General features: G+C 46.2%; 1 protein-coding gene across 1 annotated transcript in view; it reads left to right on the top strand.

The window, feature by feature from the left end:
• The window catches only part of BARX2 (BARX homeobox 2), a 62,068-nt gene extending 34,768 nt beyond the window's left edge, over nucleotides 1-27,300 (top strand). Inside the window, exons 2-7 of the mRNA XM_069468628.1 lie at nucleotides 15,424-15,730; nucleotides 19,822-19,906; nucleotides 25,668-25,936; nucleotides 26,146-26,302; nucleotides 26,764-26,911; nucleotides 27,239-27,300. Of these exons, the coding sequence (XP_069324729.1) occupies nucleotides 15,424-15,730; nucleotides 19,822-19,906; nucleotides 25,668-25,936; nucleotides 26,146-26,302; nucleotides 26,764-26,911; nucleotides 27,239-27,300 (1,028 nt within the window). The remainder of the gene's footprint in view (nucleotides 1-15,423; nucleotides 15,731-19,821; nucleotides 19,907-25,667; nucleotides 25,937-26,145; nucleotides 26,303-26,763; nucleotides 26,912-27,238) is intronic.
• Nucleotides 27,301-27,604: the final 304 nt, after the last annotated feature.

The raw sequence follows: 27,604 nt of genomic DNA, 5'->3' as shown, positions 1-27,604 counted from the left end.
CCTGTGGTAGGCCCTATAATTATGCTCTTAATACCTGTTTTGATAGTGTTATTAATGATAATGACAAGTTCTGAGTGTGCTTGTATTGCCTAATAAGACAGACTCTCTGGTGTTTTCCATGACTTCACCATGTGGGCTCAGCCTGGCCAGTTGTTCTCCTCATGGCTCTTTTCCCCTTTTGGCCTCAGAATCATCAGGGAAAGCCTTATCTTATTTTTTCAGCGAAGCCTGCATGACGACGTCCCGGGACATGCTCTTACAGGACTACTCCAGGCAGCCAACCTTCTTTCCTACAGCTGCTTGGAGCGTTCAGGTCAGCAGGAAGCCTCGCTCTGCTGAGCCCATTGGTTGTAAGTCGTCGATTAAACACATCTGTTTCCTTCAGCATCTCTCCTTTCTCCCCAAGAAGGACCAGGTGCTTGCAAACCATTTCCCGGGTCACAGAGCATCAGGTCCTAGAAACTTTTGGCTTCCTCCTAGGACTCAATTGTTTGAAGAGTTGTAAGCTGAAGAGTTGTAAGCTGAAGAATCGATGTAGCCTTCATTGTACAAAATATATTTAGACAAGACATTTGTCCAGACTTGATTTAATAAACTCCTCTCCCTTTCCCCCAACCTTCCTTTGTTCCCTTCCTCCTGAAGAAAACATGCCCACATCCCATTTTAAGTCGTATCTGAAGCAGTAGATGACCCTAGTCATTTCTGGGGTAAATTGGTGGCTTGAGTCCCACTAATTTCCATATCTTCCAGACGGTACTGTTTCCCGTGGCTTCTCATGCTTGGATCTGCTGTGACCAGGCTTTTAGCTCCCTTCTTAGATTTCTCAGAGTCCATTACCAGAAAGACTCACCGAATTTCAGAGATGTGGATTTCTTCAGACATCTCCTGTCTCCTGTGGGCAACTGAAATGCAAGGCCTTCGCATTTGGTCTGCAGGTGTCTTCAGGGCTGGGGCTGGTACATAGACTAAGTCTGAATGTGCTTTTTAAATCTTCACACACTGTGACTCTTGAGTTTTGCCATTTCATTGCACAGTGTTGGGGGGTCTTGCTGGTATCTGGGTCCTAGATTGCTTATCCAGCCCTGACACTCAGAGGTGGCTGTGGAGGGAGTAGAGTGTGGTTAGGGGTGGAGGCGGGAGCTGAGGTTAAGAAAGACTTGCAAATGTTTAGTCTGTGGAGAAGGAGGAGGAACGGTGCTTGGGAAGGAAAAGTTTGGCAAGAAAACCTCTTCCTACGGAAACTTTCTCAATCTCTCAGGAGAAATGAGATGGCTTAGTGTTTCCAACCGATTATCTTTGCCTGTCATGCCCAGAGAATGTTCAAACTGAGGCTTGTATAGCTCCTTGCTAGTTTAGAATATTAAGAAAGAGTGGAGTCAAAAATACCGGGAGTCAATGTGTTGGGGCCGATCATTTCCCCTTTGAACTCTGACCAGCCAGAAGCCCTAATTGGTGAGTGAGTGGCTAAGACGTGGTCACCATTGGTTTATATTTAATTACAACCTTAGAAAAGTGACAACTTGAACTTGACTCTAATAACTTCATTATAGGCCTAAACATGTAAACAATGGGAATGGGTGGCTCCACTGAGATTTTGGCATGGTTGGGCTGCTTGAAGCTATTTCTGGAGGCTTTTACAGTATTCTAAGAACACATCTGTGTAATGTCTTTACTTTTACCTTAAAGGGCATTACGGCACTCCTGCCTCTGCCGGTCCTTTGCTGAGTTTGGGGTAATGAAATAAACTCAGCCAGATGGGAGAGGGCCACTGCTCTGCCCTGATCCTCAGCTCCGTTCCCTGGGACAGGGAGACTGTTACCCCTTATTATGGGGGTACCTTCAAGAGCGAGACTCAAACATCAGTCAGTATTGATGTCTGATGTAAAACGTTCCCATGACTATTTGGGGACACACTGGCTGCCATTTGATCTTAACAGCTTGAGTAAGAGAAAGAGAAGGAACTGTTTCATTCCATCTAACGAGATTACTCCATCGAGCACAGAGCTTCTCTTTCCTCCTCATTTCAATGGGGTAGATTCCTTCAAAGTTTGAGTCCTTTTTGCAACATAATTTTATGTCCCCTGAGCACATTAGCTGTATAATATTTAAGGGCACATTTTTATACGAAAATAATGGGATGCTAGGAAGAGAAAACAAACGGGGTTCCATAGAATCATGTGGCTGTCTGCGTGATGCCGACAAGCTGCTGGACATGCCAGTCATGGTCGCGGTGGGAAATGCAATCATCGACTGTGTTTTGGGGCCTTCCCGGATGCTGGTTTGCTGACGGTGCTCCGGTTTGATGGTTTGCCTTTGTGTTCCAGCATGGAGTTCTCCCCACTTTTCCTCATTCAGTGGAACCAATTTCACCCTCAGAAGTTCTTTAAGTGTTCTTCAGTTAGGTGCACATCGCAGAGGCCTGTGCTTTTTAAATCTTCTGGGTTTTTTGGTTTTGCACCTTTTCTGGGGACTGAATTTGACAAATTTGCATACTTTTTTATGCTGACAGATCTCCCACTTTGACCTGTTCCTTTTTAGTGTTCACTGTTTGTCTCAGATTGGAATCTTAGCTAACCTCATCCTTAGAATCTCAGTCAAATGCCACTCTTTCAGGGGAATGCTGACAGCCTGTATTTGGTTAGAATAGATCCTCCTGCTTTATAGCACCCTGCACTACTACTTTTTAAATTGTCTGCCCTCCCGGCTAAACCATAGCCGGGCAAGGATCTGGTCTGTCTTGTGTATTGTTTTATCCTCAGTTCTTGGCACAGTAGCTACACTAGGTATTCCATCATTCATTGAACGGAATTGAATTTTATTCTCTTTTATCTTGCTTTGTTTCTAATTCTTTGCAACTCAGGCAAGCCATAAAGATATTTGAACCAGGATTAGAATTGTGTAGGGAGAAGAATGAAATCAGATTAGGTTTTTAAAATTATATTTTGACAGAAGATGTTCTGAGTTTGACAGATGTATTCTCTTTCTGGGTAATCAGAAGCTTGCCTGTGGACCCATGGGGCCACTTGCGGAAAGGTAAGTGGCTTTTAAATTTATTTTCTTTTTTCTTTATTTTTATTTCAAAATTTTAAGGGGGTACAAATGTTTTTATTACATGATTACCTTTTATTTTAATATAATGCTTAAGTCAGGGCTACTAGTGTGCCCATCACCCAGATGGTGTTCATTGTACCTGATAGGTAGGTTTTTACCCGTCCCCTCCTGGTAACTGGCTTTTTCTAGACACTTTCCCAGTGCCCTGATTATGCACATCTTCTGAGCCTGCCTGGTGGACATTCCTAAATCATGAATAGAGGCCTGGAAGTGTTAGAGGCGGAGAGAAAGTTTCAAAACTTACGTCAAAAGATTCATTAGTGAGTCACCTTGCTGAAAGTTTGTCTTTCTCAGAATTCTCTCTGGCCACTTTCATTGCCCCTGTGCTCCTTTGCTTGTGCGGCTCTTGGGCTGCAATGTCCATCTCCTCTGTTGGTTCTGTCGTATTTCCTTTCACAGCCCTGTGGGTGGAGACGTACCCCAAGGCCCAGGCCTTCCTCCTCTGTAGTTCTACGCCTTCCTCAGGGGATGCATTCTACCTTCAACCCTTCCACTCTGGTTCTGTGTAAAATCTACACGTCCATCTCAGAGCCCTACTGGGGAGCCCCAGTTTGTGACTATGCCTGATTTCGGGTGTCTGATTGTCACCTCAAGCTGTAAGCTTCATCTTTTCTCCCACACATTCCCACCCTGCAGACTTCAGTTTTTTCTCGATGGTGGTCCACATCTGGCAGTCACCTCGAGGGTCCTGAGTCTTCCTGCTCCTCCGTGTGTCTGCCCCTTCTCCCCAGCCCAGGCAGGTGTCTCCCAGGTCCTGTTGGGTCCTTGACAGCCTCTGGAGTCCACTCCTTCCTTCACCCCTATGAGCCAGGGCCGCCCCCTCTCACAGCTCACCTCACTGCCAGGCGTGGCACGTTTTAGAACCCAGCGGTCTGCCCTGTATTCCTGCGGTTCCCATACCGCTCAGCATGGGCTGCATGCTTCCTTGTTCCCCTGTTTCACTTTTACTTTAGATAGTTAGCTTCTTGAGGGCAGAGATCAGGAGTGGCTTCTCTTCGTGTCTCTGCCAGTTAGCACAGAGCTGAGTAGCTGTTTAGTAGAGTTCTCCAACGATGGAAGTGGACTAGAGGATTCCTCCTGGTAAAATTTGAGCAGACTCTGCCTCTGGGAGTGCCAGGACCTGAGCTAGAAATTGTTGAGCACAAGGTATGAGGCAAAAGGATGGATTAAGTCAGCACAAGAAAGCAGTGTTGTGACTTCCTAGTGAATACAGGCATCTCTAAAATATGGAATATTAGTTGGGTCTGCTAAATTGGGTGTTTGAAAAAGTGCCTTTTTTTTGGAATAGTTCGTCATTGTTTTTCATACTCATTGTCCAGTGTTACTGTCCAAGAAGCTTATGGAGAAGTACTATTGTTGCCATTTTATAGAAGAGAACACAGAAGCTTCAAAATATGCCCTGACCAAGGCCATACAGACCATAGGGGTCAGACCCACATCTCCAGCCCTAGTCCACTCATTCCAGGTAAAAATCAGTTCAATAAAGCATTGAGTTAAGTGCTAAGAAGATGCATTTTTTTTTTATTTTGTCCCAAAGAAGTTTGCAATCTCCTGAAAAACAGAGGAGTAAACAACTTAACACTTAACTGAAGGTTTGAATTAGAATAAGGACACAAACAAAATGTGTGAATGCACGAAGGTAGCAGTGATCAATTCTGTCTTTGTACTAAACGGCAGCTGCTCTGGGCAGCTTTCCGTCAGTGAGTGCTTATGATGTATGGATGAAAGCAGGTGTGGGTGTATATAGAAACAGCTTGGCTAGGAGGAGAAAGACCATGCCACTGCCGTGTGTTCCTTGGCTGAGGGGGATGAGGAGTGGTGGAGGCTGCAGGGTGGGTGGACGACCACGTTAGGCAGCAGGGGAAAGTCCAGAAACCTTCCTGCTGGTCTAGCTTAATTGATCTCACTTAGCTCCCAGAGCAGCCCGGTGATTTTGTGGGCATCTACAGTGCTGATGACGCTGCAGGTTGAGTGTGATAAGACTGAGCTTCTCTCTTTGCAAAATAAAGAATCTGAAAAGATGGCACAATGCGGTCAGTCTACCTGTATTGCTCTGATATCTTCTGCTCACGTTCCAGGCTTTCTTCATTCTTTGAAATCCCCTCAGTGTTTTCTCCCCACTCTACCTCTCTACCTTTTATTTTTAAATGTTTATAACCTTCTTAAGTTTTTATTTTACTAGACTCTATTCCAGAGTCTACATCATGGCAATCTCGCATGAATTTTGGAATAAATTTATTCCATGTTTCTAATTCATTCACACTTAACTGATCAAAATGCTCCCCCTCCTTTTATAAATGAGGTTGTTAACGGCCAAGACATTTTGTCAGCCTTTGAGTTGGCCCCCTAAAACATTTTCTCTCTTCTTCTGTCACTTAAAGCTAGAAGCTGTAGGGAGTGGGTCTGTTTCATTCACTCTTGCTGGGCTAGAAACTTGGTGTATCACAAAGTTAAAAGGCAGCTCAGCGTCTCTTTGTATTTCCTTCCTCCCACTGTCCCCTCTCTGCCCTGCTTGCAGATTACCCCGTGGACACACAGTCCTGAACTTTCATGTCGGTTACCACTGAGTCTCTGCAGCTCGCTCTCCGCCTCAGTCAGGGCAAAGTAATTTTAGCCTGTTTTTCCTGCAGTGTTTAGAAATTGACTTTGGTTCTATCTCGTGCCCCCCAACTCCATCCTTACTTGCTTTTTACTAACCTTGAGAAGGGCTGTGCCTTGGAACTCTAGAGCTGTTCTGTGAATTTTTTTTTACAGGTCTGCAAAACCAAAGTAACTATTTCTGGAGTCTTGGTAGTTTTATGAAGTGCCTGGCCAGGTTAGCCCTTCCACTGCCTGCTCATACCTCTCTTACCAGTCTCGGTCAAAGGCGGCAAGGGCATTGGGCCGCCTCCACTGCGCCAAGAGAAACTCTGCTGTTGCTAAATCTTGCTTTGCATGTGAATACACAGAGGATAAGAAGATACATATACATACTTCACAAGTAGGTCTGCTTCCTTGATAAGAAAATTCGTCCACTTTAATTTGGCTCCATCACAGAGCATCTCGAAACTAAGTGAAGGGAGGGAAAGCAAGGGAACTGATAGCGATTGAGTGCCCCTTGGGCACGTCACATCATCAGTGCATTTAATCCTCACAGCAATAATCTAGGAGGGAGCACTGACTGTATAGATGAAGACACTGAACCTAAGAAAGTTTTGGTAACCTGCTCAAGGTCACTCTGTGAGGGGTAGAGATCCTAGTCTTTCTACTACCCCAAATTTCCAGCCAGTTGGTAGGAATGGGAGCCCAGGGGAGTAATTTGGTATGGGTGATTTGATGATTTTTTTCTTAGGAAACTCAGCTATAGCGACCCAGTTGTTCTGTGGAGTCCCCTTTTCAGGTTACCTGAACACGTCTGTACCCAAGTCTTTGTGTGTGTTGCTTGCGTGCCTGCAGAGCTTTCTGTGCATATATAGGTCACACATTCCTGGAACATAAATCATTCAAGCAGGCAGCTTAGAGATTCGTATCCACTCAGACCTTTGGCCCTTGCTTGTGTCAACCGGAAATGTGGGTGTGGGGAGTCAATTTGGGGACTGGTATGTTGGAGGAATGGATGAGAAGCCCTCAGGAGGTGTGTATGAACAGAAACGACTCTTTGGGTTCCTGCTCTGAGGGTCAAGTACAGCCATAGCTGGAGAGGTCTGGCTTCTGCCGTGAAGGAGAACTTACGTTGAGGAGACGAGCCAGGAGTCAGCAGCCCTGGCCTGGGTGCATGCCTGGCCCAAGCATGTTCACACACATGAGTTTGCAGACAGCTTCCAGCATCAGCGTGTCTGAAGGACTCTGTGTAGCCCACCAGATGTCCACGTCTCCCCAGACTCCCTGGGTGCCCCTCAGTGTAGCCAGCCGTGAGTATATTCGGGTTTTTAAATCCAAAAACAGAGTCTGAAAAAGGCCAAACATTTGCAGGGAAGTATTTCTAGGTATATGACACAGACAGTTATGTGAAATCCATCCTATAGGGAAACATTGGTTAAGGGGATTGGTCGAAGAAAAACAACTATTAGAAAATGCATCCAGTGCGGTCATGTTTACACTCCTTTTGTCAACTAAAAATGTGTTTGTTTGAACAGTGTCTTTGGTTTATTGCAGTCGTCACTCCCTTTCAGTAGCAGATAATGTGCTTGAATTTCACAAGTGTATGTAAATGATCCAGGGTGGAGGGCAGCTGTCTTCAGTCCACGGTTTCACATAGTGATAATTCTCAGGAAAAGAGAAAGACATACTTAGGGTTATACATTATCTGCCTTCTCAGTAACCACAGTGCCCCTTGTGTATGCATTAATTTATAATGTTGCCCTATTCTTAAAATCTAAATTTGATTTTTAGCCAAAATATAGATTTATGGCTGGACTATCTCACAGTCCTTTTGCAGGAGTACGAAGTGGTAGTACATGAACACTTTGTGAGATTAAAGCTCCAGGCCGATGCTGTTTGGTTGGAAGTCAGGTCATATATTAAAACAAGAAAAGACAGCCAGCAGCTGGCTAAAGTATATTTTGTCTCACTTTTCTGCTCCCCATGGGTTTGCCTTCCAGGAGATTCAGTGATTTGTGGCACTTACCACTGACTCCCATTCCAGCCGTGCCCGTTCCTTCTGTGCCTCAGAGACGTATCGGATACCAGGAACTCAAGACAGTGCCCCGCTGCAATTCTAGTTATTTGCAGTGGTGGTCCTCCTAAGAGCCCGAACGTTTCTCAGCATCACACGTGGCTTTGTGTGTGCACCTCCAACTTCAGGAGGCTGCCCTCAGCTGGTGAGGGGACAGTACGGTTTTGTCACCGAATTTGCATCTGAACACTGGGACAAGATTCTCGAAACTACAGACTTTGGTGATCAGGATGTTGCCTTAAATCACTGTCATCCATCAGAAGTTATTTATTTATTTTTTTCTAATGAAGGTTTTCCTTTGGCTTAAGCTTTATGGAACCAAATCGCATAAATCTCCAAAAGCCGTTTTTAAATAACCGGCGATTGCTTTTCAGTCTACCAGAGGACAGGATCATCGGTAGAAACATCTTTCCATAAATTAATCTTTCAGGTTAGTGTAACTCTAATCAAGTTTTTAGTGGGGCTTGCTTTTCTTAGAGCCTGACAAGTTGATTCTAAAGTTCAACTAGAAAAATAAACCAATGACAATAGTCGAGAAAATTCTGTAAAAAGAATAAAGAGAGAGACTTGTTCTACCAGATAACAAAACTCCCTAAAAACCCACAATAATTAAAATGGAATGGTCCTATAATAGGATCATATATTAGTTCAGTAGAACAGACGAGTCCAGAAACAGAACCATGTATACATAAGATTACCCAACTATTTCTAGGACCCCGTATGGTCCAGTACATGCACAACAGAAATCTGACTGGAGAAGCCTTGAACAGGAAGACCTTCATTTTAGTTTTTCTCGAGGAGTATATTAATGGATTTTATGCAAGATACCCCCTAAAATGTTTTCCAGAAATCCTCTCTAAATAGCCTTCACACTCCCAAAGGGGCAGACTCACAGCAGCCTCTAACAATGTGCCCCCCTTCCTCTGGTCCATGTGGTTTCCTAACTTTCCTCCTCCCCTCACACAGCGTGTTCCCGATTTGTGACCACTCCGCAGAGGGCAGCCCTTGGGAAGGGTAGTTCTTTTCCCAGTTTGGCTGCTTTTCTAGAGAGCAGGAGATTTTCAGAATCCTGGTGATAAAAATTCCTCAGCAGACTTCCAGAATTCTGATGAGCAAAAATTTATTTATAGTAAACTCCAAACTTCATTTCTTTGGGAATTTATTATGTCTTAAACCTGGCATTTTAAGTCACCAGACTAGTCAATATATGGTGTTAGGGTTGTTGGCTATCAATTTAGAAAAAATAATGTGACCTATTTATATTTTACAAAATAAACATCTTGTAACTATATATTTTCAATAGATTAACACACATTACTAGACTTGGGTCATATGTGTGTTTGTATGGATGTAGCAACAATTCTGTAAGTTTACCTCTAAGATTTAGGGGTTGAAAGTGGTAAGGGTAGTCTTCTACTTTATGTGATTCTGAATCTTTACAAATTTCTTTTGTGACAAATGCTTGTAACTGTTTTTTATTTCTTATAAAATTTATTTGAAATTTGTATTCAGTAAAAATTTACTATTTTGGTGTAAGGATGAGTTTTGATAAATGCAAAAAGTGTATAACTGCTTTCAGATAGAAAGCAGTCTCAGTGCCTCCTCTTCCATCACCCCCCACCCCCACCGTCCCAGCCAGTGCTCTTGTCACTGAATTTGCATCTGAACACTGGGACAAGATTCTTGTACTTGCTCTTGTACTGTCCCTTTAATGCCCTTAACCTCCAGTAATCTGCTCTCCATCCCTTGTACTGTCCTTAACCTCCAGTAATCTGCTCTCCATCCCTTGTACTGTCCTTAACCTCCAGTAATCTGCTCTCCATCCCTAGTGATGCCTCTCCTTTTATGTCATATGAATGGAATCGTATAGCCTTTTGAGTCTGGCTTCTTTCACTTAGTGTAATCATTTGAGGTCCATCCATGATGTGTTTAGCAATAGTTTTTTCCCTTTTGTTGCTGAGTAGTATTTCATTGTATGTTTGTACCACGGTTTGTTTATCCATCCCCAGTCGAGGGACATTTGGATTGTTTCCAGTTTTTGGTAATTACTATAAATATTTGCTTATAGGTTTTTGTGTTTTCTTTTCACTTGGGTTAATACCTAGGTATTTGCTGGGTCATATGGTGACCATTTGTTTAACTTTATAAGAAACTGCTAACTCTTTCCAAAGAGGCTGGACCATTTCGCATTCCCACCTGCAATGTAGGAGAGTTCCAGTTGCACTCCATGCTTGCTGACACTTGATGTTTTCAGTTTATAAAAACGTTTAGACTATTCTGGGAGACGTGTAGTGGTATATCATGGTGGCTTTAATTTGAGTTTCCCTTATAATCATCTTAAGCATCTTTTCCTGTGCTTATTTGCCATCTATGTATCCTCTTTGGAGAAGTGTCTTTTCGAAACCTCTGCTTATTTTTTATGAGGTTATTTTTTAATTTTTGAACTTTGTGAGTTCTTTATATATACAAGTCATTTGTCAGGTGTGAGATTTGCAAATATTTTCTCCCAGTGTGCAGCTTGTCTTTTCATTTTCTTAATATTATTTTTTGCAGAGAAAAAAAATTGTTAATTTTGATGAAGGCCAGTTTTTTTTTTTTTTTACTTTTTTCTTTCACCCTTCATGTTTTCAGTGTCATAGCTAAGAATTCTCTGCCTAACCCAAAGTCACAAAGATTTTCTCCTATGTTTCCTTTGAAAAATTGTATAGATTTGTGTTTCCATTGGGGTCTATGATCCATCTTGAGTGATTTCGAAAAATAATGCCTGAGGTCAAGGTTCAATTTTTTTGCATATAAATGTCCAAGTGCTCTAGCACCACTTGTTCAAAAGGCTATTATTTCTCCATGTTAAGTGGTGTTTATTTTAAAAGAATGAATAGGATTCTACTAACATGAGAACTCAAACATATTCTAACATAAAGGGAGAAAATTCCTTAGACCCTTTGATTCTGAGAAGGCAGAGAGTCCTCTTTGCCCAAGGGGACACCCACAATGTGTGTTTTACTAGAAGTGCATTAAACTACACATATTTTATACTCCATTTCTGGGATTCTAGATTTATTTTCTTTGCCTAGCTTTCTAGGAGAAATTTTAACTACTCATGGGTACAGGGGTCAAATGATCATACTTTTTTAACAAATTGAACATATGTTAAAACTTTAGAATGAGAAGGAAACTTTAAAGCTCATTTAGTCTAACTTTACTTTTTTTAATTACAAAAATAATACTTGCATGTGCAAAATGTAAATAATACAGAAGTATCATCTAGGTATTGGGATGCCATGGCATGCTGGTTTTTCCTACTGCCTCTCTGTCCCTGCTTCTCAGTCTTTTTGGCTGGCTCCTTTTCCTCTTTGTGACCTCAGAGGCTGGTGTGCCCCGGGGCTCCATCCTTGGATTTCCTTATTTCTTTATTCCACTCACTCCCTTGGTGATCTCATGCAATCCCGTGGCTCAAAATACCACATGCACTCCCATGAGTCAAAGTCGTGTCTCCAGCCCAGCCTCTTCCCTGCACTCCAGACGGGTTTATCCAGCTGCCTCTTGTTAAGAGGCATGCAACTTGTCTGACACGAAAATCTTGGCTTTCTCACCCAGTGCTGCTGTTTCCCCAATCTTTTCCCATCTTAGTGAGGGGTACAGTCCTTCCATCCATCCTTCAGTTGCTAAGATCAAAAATCCAGGCATTACTCAGCTATAAGAAATAATGAAGATACGACATCTCTATGGTTCTCCTGGAGAGAGTTGGAACCCATTATATTAAGTGAAGTATCCCAAGAATGGAAAAACAAGCATCACATGGACTCACCAGAAAATTGGTTTCCCTGATCATCACCTAAATACACACCTGGGAACGACACCAATCGGATATCAGACTGAGGTGGGGGGAGGGGATGGGTGTATGCCTACATGATGAGTGCATTGTGCACCGTCTGGGGAATGGTAACGCTTGAAGGTGCTGACTCGGGGAAGGGGGGGTGGGGAAGGGAGGGATATATACCTACATGATGGGTGCAACGCGCACTGTCTGGGGAACAGACACGCCTGGAGCTCTGACTTGGGGGGACAGGTGGTACATGGGCAACGTATGTAACCTGAAATTCTGTATCCCCCATAATAATAAGATGAAATAATAATAAAAAAAAATCCAGGCATTACCTGGCGCTCCCTCTCTCTCTCAGACCTGACATTCAGTCCTTGCACAAAGTCCTTTCAACCCTAACCGTAAAATGTACCGAGTCTGACACCCTCATTGCCACAGCTGCTGCCTGTCTGGTCTAGAACTCGGCCTTGCCTGCTCACGGGTTTCTTTGCTCCCACAACTGCCCCTGCAGCCCGACCTCTACCCGGAGCCACAGGGTCCCTTGAAGACGTCTGTCTGATCGTGTCCTTCCCCAGCCCACTTCTCGCCCATGGCTTTTGATCACATTCTGAATAAAATGCAAATGAGTTGCCTTGGCCTACAAGACCCTGCATAATGTGGCTCCAGCAGGTCTCTCTAAATTTTACTGTCCTGTGGCCTGTCCCCTTGCTCACTCTGCCCTTTTGCTGTTCCTGAACCCACACTGCTTCCCCCTCTAGGGCTCTGCACCTGCTGCCCGCTGGGCCCTGTGCCTTCTCAAGGCTCTCCTGTGTGGGGAGGTGCTCACGTGCTGAAGGGTCGCCTTCCCTGAGATGCCTGCCCTCCTCCCCACCGCCCCATGTTCCCCTGTGTTGTGAATAGAGGATTCATTGCTACCTGGCATTGTATTATATATTTGTTTGTTTATTTGTTTGCTGCCTGCCTCCCCTACTGAACTGTGAGCTCCTGGAAGGTGGGCTTTGTAGTACTCATTGCTGTATCCCCAGCCTCCAGAGCAGAGGGTAGCCTGTGGCAGATACTCAGTGAATATTTATGGCAGGATTGAGAACAGGATTAGATGAATACCCATGTTTTCCTTTTCATCCTATTCTACTCCCACCCTTTCCCTGGAGGTTATCACTGTTAATAGTTTGGTAACTAGCTTTCTGGACTTTTAAAAAATGCATTCATAAATGCAGACAACACACAGAGATTTTTTTTATGATAATGCAAACTATTTTATATCATACTTTTCTCTCTTTATATTTTAGATATTTTCTCATATTAACAATATTAATTCATATATATAATATAGATATCTCTGTTCATCTATCTATATCAGTTTATAGAAAGAGTTATTTAAAAAAGTTTTTGGGGGGACAAAGTCTCACTCCATCACCCCGGGTAGAGTGCAGTGGCGTCATCGTCACAGCTCGCTGCAACCTCAAACTCCTGGTCTCAAGCGAGCCTCCCGCCGCAGCCTCCCGAGTGGCTGGGACTACAGGTGCGTGCCACTGTGCCTGCCTAATGTTTCTACTTTTTTTGTAGATGTGTCTTACTCTTGCGGAGGCTGGTCTTCAATGCCTGACCTCAAGCGATCCTCCCGCCTTGGCCCCCTGCAGTGTTAGGATTACAGGCGTGAGCCACCCTGCTGGCCTGAGATAGTTTGTTAATGGTTACATTGTAGTCCATATGATAGGTGGACTTTCTTATGGGTAGATATGTGGGTTCTTTCCCCCTTTTCACTATTATGACAAGACTGCAGTGAATAAACTTGTACGTAAATCTCTGTACACATAGACCCCAGCTTGCAGCATTCTCTGTTAGTAACTTGGTAGATACTGCTTAGTTTGTTCGTCTAAAAGATTATACTGTTTTACAAACCCCCCAACAATATATGAGTGACTGTTTCCCCATATCCTTGCCAATGCTAGATACATTACCACACTTTCAAATATTATTTAGTGTTAGGGGAAAAAATGTTTAACCCTCTTACAAAAGAGAAAGGTGATAAAAAAGCCTTTCTTACAGTTAGGTAACTAGTCATTTCCTATACTGATAAGCTCCTAAGTTTCTAGGTTATAAATTAGCCTGCTAAAGAAAGGTAGTCTCTTTTGAAAGAAATGGCAGAATTAAAGGAGTCAAGTGATTTGAGATGAGAAACATCTTAGGCCTGTTTAAGAAGTTTTCAGATTCTTTCTCAAGAAGTATCATTTCATCATGCATGCTGGGAGATCCAATCCACGAGCCCAGGCATTCTCATTTTCTTGCTATAAGATATCATTCGCAGATGATTTTTTTTTTTCCTTAAAAAGAATCCGCAACACAAAACCTCAAGTGTTAGAGTTGGCAGGAGAGTAATGGAAGTCGTAGCACTTGGTGATTTATTGTTATTTAACAGCTCTGTGGTTTCCCTTGGGCCTTGCTGGAAATATACTCAAAGAACAAGAGAAGTTATTGGTTTTAATAACTTGTGACTGGGGTCCAAAGCAGAGGCATGGGAAGGAATACGAAGAGAAATGCCAACCTGGAGAAAAGAGCGAGAACACGTGTCGTGCCTGGTGCTTCCGTGATGTCAGGGGGTTCGGCTCAGATGCCTGCCTTGCCCAGTAGCCCCTTGTCAGGCTGGACGGAGCCCCACAGGGCAGGCTTGAGTCTTCTCCATTGCCATGAGATACCGAATGGTGGGACGAGAGGGACTTTGTGGCATCAGTATATTAGAGTTTGAAGGATTCTTTGAGATCAGCTGTTCTTACTCACTGTACAGGTGACAACTGAGAGATGAAATGATTTACATAGGTAATGATTGAGACATTTTAAACCTGGTGCTTATTGAATAATGAAAGGAAAGAGGTCTTTACTGGAACTTCAAAGGCTTAACAGATTGTTGGATGGGGAAGTACTCTTGCCTTGAAATTCCTGCAGCAGGAGTGGCATGTAACTAGTACAGATGCCACCGTAGCCTGCCCCTGTGCGTGTCCATGGCAGACACTGTTAACCAACCTCAGCATCGGTGCCCTTTGGTCAGCCAGGCTCTGACCCAGCCTGAGAATCCTCCCTAACACAGTGCTGTGGGCACCAGTCATAGCTGACCTGAGTTTCCATGGGAATTAGAATCTACCGGTCCCTTCTTCTAAGTGATGAGTCCGTGTGATTAGAGATGTGGTGATAAGAGCCCTGGCGGTCCAGCCGGAAGAACTTGGTTTGGCTTCCTGAATCTGCCTTTTCCTTGCTGTGTGATCTCAGGCAAGTCACTGAACCTTTCTGGGACTATTCTTCATCTCTGAAGTGAGGGAGTTGAATTAAATAATCCTAAAGCATCCTGCCAGCTCTGAAAAATGCTGTGATTCAAGGAACATGAGACCTCTCAGGAGGAATTCATAGTTACAAGCATGTCTTTTGATAAAGACCACGGGTAGTTCTCAGGAAATCTAGGTTGGATTTCTGAAATAAGTGTTTCTAGCTTTTTCTGACCACTTCTTTTTATCTGCTTGGGCCCACTGACCAAGAATTTAGGGGTTCAGAAGGGAGAGAGGGGGGAAAGGTTCAATTAAAACTGGAGGACTTGCAGGAACCTCTTGGCCGCTGGAAGGTCTCACAAGCAGATCTCCGTGTTGCCTGCCAGCCCTGAAGTCGCAGGTCTCGAGTTGCCGCTTTCTCTTCCCCTGCCTCCGTTTGTAGCTCCTCAGGAGCAGGGGGCCCTGCCAGCCACAGGGGTCTCAGCACGTGGCCCTCCGAGGGCTCCCAGCCTCCTTCCCCGCTGCTCCTTGCGTGACGGTGACGGTGACGGTGACCTCCCTCCCTGTTTGTTTTCCAGGCTCCCCTTCCCTTCGGGCCTACCCTCTCCTCTCGGTGATCACCCGACAGCCCGCGGTTATCTCCCACCTGGTCCCTGCCGGCCCGGGGATCGCCCAGGCGTTGTCCTGCCGCGCAGTCCCGGTGGCCGAGGCGGTGTCGGCCGAGGCCCCGGGCGGCGAGGCCTTGGCCAGCAGCGAGTCGGAGACGGAGCAGCCCGCGCCGCGGCAGAAGAAGCCCCGCCGGAGCCGCACCATATTCACTGAGCTGCAGCTCATGGGCCTGGAGAAGAAATTCCAGAAGCAGAAGTACTTGTCCACCCCAGACAGGTGAGCATGCACGGAGGGGACTCTGCGGCGAAGGCCCTTGAGAAGGGGAGACTCCTTTTCTCTGAGCGTGGGCTGGGGCGCCACAGACGACTGCTTCCGGGAGGCATGGCAGGAATCCACTCCTTGGCTCAAGTTGTCTCAACCCTGATTGGACAGAATCCGGCCCTCGTCCCACACGGCCGCGACAGCCTGCCTGTGGCTGCGCCGACAGCCTCCACTCCTTTTGCCCCCTGGCCTGTCCATATCAGGGTTGACCCCAGTCCTGTCAAAGAGAAAGGGAAGGAAACACAAATGAATTCCTTAAGCGTTTTAGTAGCTCTTTGATAAACGTTTAAGTGAGAGAGGAGTCTGCAAATCACTGGCCGAGAGGGAATTTGGCTACAGATTTGGTGCACCAGGCACCATCGCTGTTATCTGAGGGTCTTCTGGGTGCCGGGCACTGGGGCAGGGATGGCACGTCCCAAAGGTGGCTGTGGAGGAGGTCGTGGGCAGGAATAACAACTACCTACGGTACGGTGAGCCCGGTCCTGGTGCTCGTGTGGTGCCGTAGGAACAGATGTGTCAGACGGGGTGAGGGAAGGCTTCTCAGAGTAGGAAACATTTAAGAAGAGATTTGATTCCAGGAAGGACAGGGCACCCCGCACCGAGGCACAGAAAGAAGCCTGTCTTGCTGGGCATGTGGAGGGAACTGCAAATGGCTGGGACATCTGCAGCTTAAGGTGCGAATGGGTCAGGTGGGGATGAGGCTGAAAGGCCGGAAGGCTCTCGCGTGCCTGGCTGAGAACGCGGCCTGGTGGTTCAGGCAGTCAGCAGCCTTTAGGAGCCGGGGGTGACATGACCAGACTGCCCTTTTAGAATCGTCTCTGCAGAGATGCCATAAGTGATGGATCCGAGAGACAAAAGATGGAGCAGGCAAGCCAGTTAGGACAGAATCCAGGGATAGTCACTGAAGACTTGAATTAGGGGTGATGGTGGGAATAGACAGGCGAGAGCAGATGGGAGAACAATTGTGAGGAGAGAAGGGACAGAGTCAAGTCGGGGGAGGAAGCAGGAAGGGAGCTGAGAGTTCTGCGGTTCCTGACTGGGCCTCCAGGTAAGCAGGGATACCATTAACTGAAGTGAGAAGCAGAGGACAGCACGGGTCTGGGGGGGACAGGATGAGTCCTGTTTTGGACCTGTGCATTTTGGGTGCCTTGGGGCAGACAGTGGAGACAGGTCTGTGAATCAGGTGTTAACAGACGGGCTCTCCAGGTATTAAATGGGTGTTTTGATGCCCCCAGCACGTAATCGAGAGCCTCATGGACTTGTGCAGCCGGGGGAGTGGGCACCATTGTTTATGAGTTGCGTGCGTGGTAGCTTGTTGAAAGGGCTTTTGCACACATGAGTAAAATTTTAGGCTTATTTTCTGGAAGTCAGAGGATGTTTTTACAGAAATGTTAGTTCTTGATAAACCTCCTGGGGCTTCCTGTTACCTGCCCAGGCATCTCTCAGGTGACCTGCACAGGATTGATTCCTTTGCCTGGGGAGGACACCATCTGGCTGGCACTGAAGCTGCTGCCTTAACCCGCCCGCTCAGATGATCCTCACCTCCCTACGTGACCAGGGCCATGAGCACGGCCTCCTCCCACGGCTCTCGCCCTCCTGCTCTCTGTTTGTTTCTCCAGTTTCCTAGGTGAGCCCACTTAAGCATATATGCAGGGAAGTGAGAATTTGTAACGGTGGCAGGTAATGAGAGAAAGCTGATGACAGTGAAGTGTGTTTCTGTAGCCAGAGTGAGTCAGGGCTGCATTTTTCCCAAGTGAGCTAACACCACTTGCTAACGCAGCAGCAGAGCTGTGAACTGAACCTTCCATTGACTAATGCACCTGATGGCCTCAGGTGAACTGGGCTTGGGAAGGCCCTGCAGAGCCCACGGAGGACCGGTCTCCAGGGAGGCCTGTGAGACCAGAAGTCTGTGGGGTGGCCCCTGCGTGCTTGGTCCTTAGTGAATGATGGCTCGGGAAGCAGTGCCTCCTTCCTGGGAAGAGCTAAGCGCTGTTGGTGCTGGGAATTTGTTGGCTTTAGCCTGTTAGTAACTTTCAATAAAACTGCCAGCTTCCAGTAGCCATCTGCAGGGACAACCAGATATATGTAAATGCAGATTTAAGACAAGTTCCACAGTCTCTGAAGGAAGACTGCTTATTACTGGGAATTTAAATTGTGCACTCTGGTCTGAGCAGGGGGACCAGGCAGCTGCACCAGGGGGTGCCAAGAGTCAGCACCTGGAACCTTCAGGGCTGCTACCTGTTGGTCTCCCTGATGGTTAGATCTACTCAGGCAGAGAGAGCTGCAGCTGAGAACATGCACCTGAGACCCCACGGCTCAGTCTGTTTGGCTGCACAGGCTTGTATGAACTTGTGGGCCTTAGAGCCACAAACGGCAAACTTCAGAAACTTGGGCACCTTCAGAAAAGGGGGGTCACCGCCCAAGTTCTATCAAAGGTGATCGTCCCAAATTGCTGCGTTGAAAGTTCACACTGCTTCATTGAGTAGGGTTGGAGCTTCAGGTAGGCAGCTAATGTTGGCTTAAGGAGATCGTCCTTCCAGTTGCTTAGGTAGGCCTGGGGTTCTTACCCATTGGGTCAATGTCATAGGCTCGAGAACTGAGGTTGGAAGCCTGGCTACAGACTTCCCTTTCTCATTCCATTTGCTCCACTCAGGTTGTTTGCTGCTCCGTGGGCTGTAGCATCCCTGTGTTTCTCTTTAGCAGGCCCAACTTATACAAATATATTGTGCGTGGGGGTGAGCCCCAATACAGCACGTGGTGTACAAGTCAGACAGAAGTGGATTTGGATCCTGCCTCTACCTCTTGCTCTAGGATCCTCTACCTAGGGTCAGCAAAGTTTTTCAGGACAGGGTCAGATAGTAAATATTTTAGGCTTTGTGAGCAGTATTATCTGTCACAAATACTCAATTCTGATGTTGTAGCACAGAGGCAGCCATGGATAATATGTAAACGAATGAGCATCTCTATGTTTCAGTAAAACTATATTTACAAAACCAGGGAGCAGGCAGGATTTGGCCATAGTGCTGATAGAGTCTCATCTGTCTAAGCCTTGAATCATTTCCCTGTAAAATGGGAATAATTATACCTACTTCAGAGTGTTGTGAAAAGAATAGATGAGACAGCAAGCACATGCTAGGGGCCAGTGTGCAGCCTGGGACACTGTGGGGCTCAGGAAGCAGGGGCTGTGTTTTTGGGCTTTCCTCGACTGCACACTTCCCAGGACTGGCTTTGACTTTTAGGACTTTTCAGATGGCTACTGAGAAGTGCAGAACCACGATTAGGTAGAATAGAAGGCAAGAGGGCTATGGATTTAAAGTTTCCTTCAGAATCTTTGTAACATTTAATTGATCATAACATTTTAACCATTGTAACAGTTTGGGGCCGCTACAAGGAATGAATCAATCCATCAAAAGGTATTTGGAGCCCTGCTTCTGGACTTAAAGAGTGTGATAGGCACTTTCGTGGATATGAAAGAAGTGGGAGACATGCCCTGCTCTTGCTGCTGAGAGGCAGAAATAACACGTGCGAAGTGGTTTCAGAACTGTGGAGACTGTGGGGCCGTCTGGGTGGAGGGTGCAGAGCAGACGGGCCGTGGAGTGGGGGCTGGCCTGCAGGCAGGGACTGGCACGGGGTCTGCAGTGGTGAGTGGGGCGCCCATGAGGAACGGACAGCTGTACCTTCCGTTTCCTGCTTGGACTTCGGTTCAGAGTCCTCATTTGTGGGGGATCCGAGTGAAGACCCTGTGGGGTCAGGACAAGGACTGTGTGATGAAGGCGCAGCCGTCCTTCTCAGGCCCATTGCAGACAGTGGGTGTTTCCAGGGTGGGGCCAGGCCCAGGCATCCCTGGGCGTGGGCTTCTGTTTCTCAGCTTCCCAGAGCTTCCTCCGTAGGATCCTTGGGAGGAAAGAAGAGCCCTTTGGGGAAGGACTGGAGTATGAAGCGGGAGGTCGGAGCTTTGGTGGCAAGTGCTGGAGCTCGTCAGCAGGACCCCATCCCTACTGCCCCTCCCCGTTTCCTCATCCTTCCTTTGTTCTTGTGCCTTCCAGGTTGGACTTGGCCCAGTCCCTGGGACTCACTCAGCTGCAGGTGAAGACTTGGTATCAGAATCGCAGGATGAAGTGGAAGAAAATGGTAAGAAAGGAGAGAGTCCAACCGAACGCCCATCCTGATGGAAGGATTCCTACTGCAGGGCTGGAGTTCAGAATGTGATAGGCACTTTGGTGGGGTAGGCAGGACCATGCGGCGGTCTGGGTTGCGGATGGGAAGGACTTCTAAGCTGCTGGCGGGGAGGGAGGCTGTTTGACTGTAGGGTGAGCTATTCCTCTTGACCTGGATTTCCTAACCAGAGGGATATTCCTTTTCACAATTTCCTTAGAAATCAAGAAAAAGAAAGCCCACAAGCCTCTTAGTTGCTAGTTTTAACCCTGCCGGCTAGCCTTTTCAAAGAACTTCCTTCCCCCTCCTACCACAAGCTAAGAATAGAAGTCAGTACTCTTTGTTTATAATGATGGAGAGAACACATCTGTTCTTTCAGCTCTCGGTCCTCCAATGCAGTGATCCTCAAACTTTGGTGGGCATCAGAGTCCCCCGGGCAGCAGATTAGATGTGGGACTCTGGGCCCCCTCCCAGGATTCTGATCGCAGAAATCTGAGACACGGCTGGGAATGTGCACAGTAACAACACCCAGGTTATTCTGAGGTGCCTGACGTAACGACCACCGTTTCTGTAATGCCGCTCTAGTGCCTGGCTAATGAACACTTTATCTTTGATTTTTAAGGGTACTTATTGGAATAGACATCTCTATGTTTTGAAGAACTCAACTTCATTATCATTTATCTTTTTGCTTTTTTTTTTTTTCTTAAAAGTACTGTTAAATCCAGATTTTCCAAAGTAGTTGAGTATTTCATTTCTCAGTTTCGTAAACCACAGAGACAAGGTTAAAGCCCAGAGAAAGGTGAAGGGGTGGTGATGAGGGCAGAAGGCCTGCTCTGTTCTCTACCGACCAGGTGCCACTGTGTCATCTGACATGGGTCCCTTACAGCCTCACTGAATCTCACCGGCTCTTTGTCCTGTTGTATGGATCAGGCATTTCATCCTTCCTAGTGACATTCTAATTTGCTAACCCATCTGGTCACAGGCCATATTTCCTGGTATTTCAAGGGCTGGAATATGTTTTTCACAATAATCAAATAACTAAGTTGTCCCCCACCCCATTTTTCAGGGGAAAAAAGTCGATAGATATTTTCTCAGTCTTGTGGTCTCCTCCACTAATTTTGTTCTTAAACCTTCAGTTCTTGCTATTCCTTTCCATCTGCTAGCAATGAGAGGAAAAAACAAAATAAATAAATTGCCAGTGAATATTAATGGGGAAAATGAGGAAAAAAGCCAACAAGCAGCTATGATTATGGTCCCAAAAACGAATTCTTGGGCAAATCTCATAATTTCTACTGGGGGCACCTGGCCCTGAAATGGAAGGGCTTTCAAATGGAGGCAGCCTGGCCCTGAAGTGCTCGCGCAGGAGGGCGGCGATGCCAGTTGCGTGTACAAACACACGGATGTTGCATGAATCGACAAACGTGTATTCAGCATCTCCTGTGAACCATGCCTTTTCCTAGGCACTATAGGAAGGAATGAAATAAAATATAACCCCTACCTTCAGGGAATTTCTGATCTGTAGAGAAACAAGGCCCAGGAAGCAGCTAGGGAGCACATTATAATTAAGTGCTGGTTGTTTATTATAGATTTATAAGTTCATCAGAGTTCAGAGGAGAGGTGGTGGAGAGGATTGCAGGGAGAAGTAGAGATTGGAGGATGAATGGATTTAGTTAAATAGATAGTCATTCCAAGAACTCTGCAGTGCTAAGACACACATGAAACTTAACAGTGGAGACCTTCTGGGGGATTGGTATTTAGAACCTGGCGGGGGATTGAGAAGCGCTGGGCTGTGTTCCCATGCCTGCCTCTCCCTGGCTGATTCTGGGCAAGTCCCTTCACTGCTTTCTGTGCAAGTTCCACCACGCACCTCTTTCCTCGTCAATCATCGGCATGGAAATCGATGTCTCTTGAGTAGCAGAAGCATTGTTTAAATTGGTTATCAGCAATCTTTTCGTGAGTCAGATGATTAAGGAATTGACAGCCAGCCTTCCCTGCCAGCACCGCCCGACACCCGTGGGACGACGCATGTGCCTTCGCCTCTGACGTCACTTGTTTTTCACCAGCCACTGTGCTCCTGGCGCAGCTGTGGGCTGGTTATCGACGGCTGTCAATGCCCTGTAAACCAAAATGGAAGAAACTCAGCAGTTTGACCTCAGAGAACATTCAGGCCGACCAAATTCAGGTCTGTTTAGGAGACTAGAGTGCTAGGCTTTCAGTTCACTTTTGCAGTAATTCGTTGAGCACTTGCTTTTGTCAGGCAACAGAGATGCAGAAACAAGGCATGACCCTGTCCATTGAAAAATAGAGTTATAAGAAGGTACTTAGTCAAGTGGGGGAAAAAGACCTACAAACTGGTATTATTATTGCACAGAGTGATCAGAGCAACAGCGGAAGGATTTACAGGGCTCAGAATCAGTGTGGAGAAGGGAGGGCTTCCGGGAAGAGGGGTCGCCTATGTTGGCGTTAGTGGCTGAATGGAAATGTGCCAGGTGACGGTGGGAAGGGTGTTGCAGGCAGAAGGAAGGGACAGAGTCCTTGGGGGCACTGCAGTGCTTCAGAATGGTGGGCGCTGGCGTGTGGGGATGGTGCTCAGTTGTGGAACAGCAGGGCATTGTTGGGATCCTGATTGCTTCACATATTTTCCCAGCAAAACTCTTTCAAGGCTACCTCTTCAGGTACCGGGCAGGAAAAGAAAAGGTAATTGGGTAATAAAGATGTCTCAAGGCTAGTAACCTAATTGGAACTGGAAAAAGATTAGCAGTTGATTCTCAGACTTATCCACACGCCTGCCAAGGGCAGCCTTGCCAGGACCAGGATAGCATCTCTGACTGGTTCTGACCGGTCGGCGGTGGTACCGTGTAGCGGGCTGGGTAGATCTAATCTTGCACGTGAGACGGGTGCTCACCCTCTCACGTGCTCATTCCGTTTCAGTTGGCTTTAGTTCCAGGAGGCCCTGGTGCTTCGCAGCAGGCCGACAGTATCTCCTTACTCAGGGGTCGTTTTCAGCTCTCAAACAGACTTCTGTTCCGTGAGAGGATCCAAATGGACATTACCTTCCTCTCGCAGTCTCAGAACTGGGTGGGCCCACGCCATGCACCGTCATTATCCTTCTCACTAAGTCCCCAAGGAGTTAATGACTCCATGAGACTGTTACCAGTTGCTTTCTATGTAACCCTGGGTGTTTACTTAACCTCTGTGTGCCTGTTTCTCATCAGGAATGTGCCTAACGTGTACCTTGTGGGTTGTAGTATTAACTGAGATAATCTCCAAAACTCTTAGAACAGAGCCTGCCATATAAGATGCAGCCAAGAGATGTTATTATTATTATTACTATTATTTACCGATCCTCAAAATGGATCTTGAGGATGTCTTCAGAGAATCCAAATGTTTGGAGGCCAGGATTGATAAGCCAAAAGTGAATTGTACAAGCTTCTGGGGCTCTAAAGTTTTTTTTTTTTTTTTTTTGGTTAATAGCAGTCCTGGGCGTCTGTCCTTTCTCAATCCCCCTCCCCAGCTGTCTCCCAGTCAGTGCCTGAGCCTTTGGGACCCTGCTTGGGGTCTGATGGGACGTCCCACCTGCAGGCCGAGAGAGCCAGCTGACGTGAGCAGCAGTGTCTAGCAGGGTATTCACGCCGGAGAATCCAAACTTGTTTCTGAGCTTCATGGACACAGTCATCAGTTACATGGCCCCACTGTTGTACAAAGCTGCCAATAGAGAAAACAGAGCAAAAATCACCCCCATTAATCCGTCTGCTGCCTGGAGTCTGCTGGGAGTTTGGATAATTGCAAATAAATACCTGACCCAGAACGGCGGCACATTTTACACATCCTTTCACGTTGTGGCGGATGAAATACTGCTGAGAGTGTTCGGTTGGAATGGTCAAGGGTTTTGTGTTCAAATCCCAGCTCTGCCTTTGGCTAGCTCAGTTTCCTGTCTGAAAAGTGAGGGAGAGAGAAGTTTTCTTCCTGCGCTGACTATCCCTGTCTCCCATCTAAGCACCTCAGGAAGGATGCAAAAGGCCTCATCTTGACGTCCTCAGCAACAGAACATTTGAATACCTAGTTTTAGAGCTCGGCGGCAGAGGGCTGTCCACAGGCATGGCTAATAAAAGTAGGCGGTGCACTAGATGTTCTTCCTAGAGGCAGAGAGAGGCATGTGACCTCTTGTGCTGTGGGTTGTCTGGCTTCTCTAGACCAAGGGGACTAAATTGGCTCTAGGAATAATTGGGGACAAGGGCCACAGGGTGCATGTGAATGTGCACACCCTTGTGTAGGGTGGTTTTGAGATAATTGCATGTCTCAGACGTGCTGGAAGGCAGGGGGCCAGAGGTCGAGTGCAAAAAGCAGCCAAGAGGGTAGTTATCTGCTAATTATTGCTTGCGCGGGAATGTTTTATTCCATTTAGAAAATGGTCTGATTGTTTTGATTTTTTTTTTCTTGCTGTAGGAAAACAGCCAGGTGGGGTCTATCCAAACTGTGTGGGTGGTGTTCTCTAATTGCTGGGCTGGACTTTCTTTTGCCAATTAGGTGGCTTCCTTAGACCTGCCCTTTTCTAACTTGATTACTCCATGGGGCAACTTACTTTTGTATAACCTCTTTCATGCCGAGTGGAGCTGCTTTCAACATGTAAATTCTATCTTGGCACATTTGGGTGCTTTCAAAAGCATGCACTCGGACTGAAATCAAGATCAGATAATGACTTACGTGCAAAGGAACACGGGGCTGTCTTCTCTCCAGAGGTGGTCTGTCAGCATCTCTACCTCATTAAACGTCCCCTTCACATTCGTGTGTTAGCTGTTTGGGTAGAAAGTACGGTACTTGAGCAGATTTTCAGCTAAAAGGAGGTGTTTATTAAGAGCTTATTGTTTTCCTCATACCATACACAAAAATTAACTCAAAAAAATCATAGACCTTAATGTAAGAACTAAAACTATTAAACTTTTAGATGAAAATATAAGAGTAAAGATTCATGACCTTGGATCAGGTAAAACCTTCTTAGATACCACACCAAAAGTGCAAGCAACAAAAGAAAAAACAAATTGGACTTCATCAAAATTTAAAACTTTTGTGCTGTGAAGGACATCCTTAAGAAAGTGCAAAGACAACCCACAGAATGGGAGTAAATATTTGCAAATCTTATATCTGTAAATATTTGCAAATCTTGTATCTGATAAGAGACTTGTATCCAGAATACTTAAAGAACTCTTGCAACTCAATAATATTACAACCAAATAATCTTACAACCAAATCTAAAAATGGGCAAAGGATTTGAATAGATATTTCTCCAACAGATGACTTTTTAGAATTTAGCTGAAGGAATTTCTGTGTCAAAAAAGGTACGCACATTTTAACATATTTGATTTGAATTCTCAGATTATCTTGAAAAGGTACCAATCACACTTTCACACTAGAATGTCAGTGTTTATTTTCCTGCTTGCTGCAAATGTTATTGTCTTTTTGTCAACTTGATAGTTATGGTATTAACATTCTAATTTTCATTTCTTGCCTTGTTGTTGAAGTTGAATTTTCTATCTGTTTATGATCACTTTATTCAATGCCAAAATGTATGATATTGATCCAAAGTGCATTGAGCATTTGCAGAATGAAGGTGTGAATGAACCCTGTGATCTCCCTGCTGGGAAGAAGTGGTTTAGTTGCTGTGTGGGGTTCTACTGGGGAGCAGGAAGGTGGAGGGAAGGAGTTATTTCTTGGATTCAATAAATTTCTTCTCATACAGGTTCTTAAAGGTGGACAGGAAGCACCCACAAAACCCAAAGGTCGTCCCAAGAAGAACTCCATCCCCACGTCAGAGGAGATTGAAGCTGAAGAGAAGATGAACAGCCAGGCCCAGAGCCAGGAGCCCCTGGAACCCCCTCGGGGCCAGGAGAAGCTCTGTGAAGCACAGGAACCCAAAGCAGGCGACGTCCCCTTGGAGATGGCAGAGCCGCCAGGCCAGCCCCCGGAGTTGCCAGAAGCCTCTTCTGAACCCCCTGCCATTGAGCTGAAGTAAAACTCTTCTTCGGGGAAGAGGGAGACAGGGAGGAAGGGAAAAGAGAGAAGGCAGGGAGTAGAGGGAGAGAAAAACTTCCAACAGCCAGTAAACTGGAGGAGAACAACAGGTCACCCGTCTCCCTCCCCCGCACGGTTCCCATGGCCTTGTCATCACAGGCATTTGGGGAAGACTTGCGCGACTTAGGCCCTTCTCTTCCCGAAAGGCTGCTTCAGCCACGGATGCCCTTGACTAAGGGAGACAGCACCCTGGAGCTGCCTGCCCAGCTGGGTGACGCCGCGGGGGCGGGTCTGTGTCGCAAGCCCCATGCTGGTGTGCAGTGGCCTCTGGGCAGCCAGCCATCAATGCAGGGGCTTGCGGAGGTGGGTGGGGAGTGTGCCCAGGTTCCTTGCTGACGCAGCACTTATTTCTGTAGTTTTAAAAGAGAATTTAATGTTTTGGGTTGTTTTGGGGGGGAGGGGAGGAGGAGGGCAGGCAAAAAAAAAAAAAAAAAAAAGATGGGGGAAGGGAGTTCTGAGTTCTTAAGAAATGTTCCTGGATCGAGTTTGTTTGTTTGAAGACACGTGTGCCTTTGTACCCATTATAAGATGGTCATGTGAGCCAAGAACTGATAAGCCTTGTTTTTCTTGCTTCATTGAATTGCCATCCCTGAAGCTGCAATGCAGATATGTTAAGATAACTTTTATTTTTTAATTAAAAATAAATCTTTCAAAAGGATTGGGTGCTTTGTGTCTTCTTGGGAGCTTACCTAACCCTTCCTGAACGTCACCCATGGAGAGAGTGAGCCAGGCTCCCTGGGCCTTCGTTTCCTCATCTATGAAAGGAGCGGCTGGGCCAGGCCGTCCGTGTCCAAGTGCAGGGAGCCGTGGAGGTGGCGCTGAGGCCCCAGGGGAGGAAGGAGGAGCGTGGCGGGGCTTTCCCCAGCACCCCCTGCGCCCCCACCTTCCCATCCTGCCTCACCCCCACCCCCTGTAGGTAATCGTTTTTACTGATTTCTTATTTATCCTTCCTGGATTTCTTTATTAAGTATCCATTTGGATGATGGGGCTCTGCAACTTTTAACAGAAGATGTGAGAACTACTTGGCTAGATGTGCTCGGTGATTTTAAATTTAAAAATGATGTCCCGTTTTTAATAAGACCAGGAAAGAGGTAGGCTTCAGGTTCTCTTCAGGTGTGTGTGGGGGGACCCTGCCTGTGTATTTTGTCTGATTCTCATGCGCGCTGGCCCAGAGCCCTGATCTTGCAGGGTCACCCTGATGACGGCTTTCCCCGCATGCCCCCCTGTGCTGCCCCACAGGTAATTCTGCCCAGGCGGGGGCTTGGAGACTACCAGCCAACTTTAACAGTGGCCTCAACTAGGAAGCAAAACCTGTGACTAGTTCTCTAAAACAACCATATATTTCATTTCAAAGTTAAACAGGAAAGATCTGTGTGTTTTCAATCATGTGGCTGCCCACTCTCCATGAACACAGGCAGTCGGAAAGTGATGCAGTTTTGACTTTGCCAAGGCAGTGCCTTCATTCCCTTTGCTACTGAGATCAACAAGAGAAAGCAGTCTTTTCTTAACTCTCGTGAATAGACAAAGCAGTTAAGGATTTGGCCTCTGAGAACCAGTTTGTGCAGACCACGCCTAGCTGCCTGTGCGAGGTTTCTTGCACAGAGC

This window comes from Eulemur rufifrons, chromosome 6 (assembly GCF_041146395.1).
Source record: "Eulemur rufifrons isolate Redbay chromosome 6, OSU_ERuf_1, whole genome shotgun sequence".
Lineage (NCBI taxonomy): Eukaryota > Metazoa > Chordata > Mammalia > Primates > Lemuridae > Eulemur > Eulemur rufifrons.
This window is presented reverse-complemented; position numbering and strand designations above follow the sequence as displayed.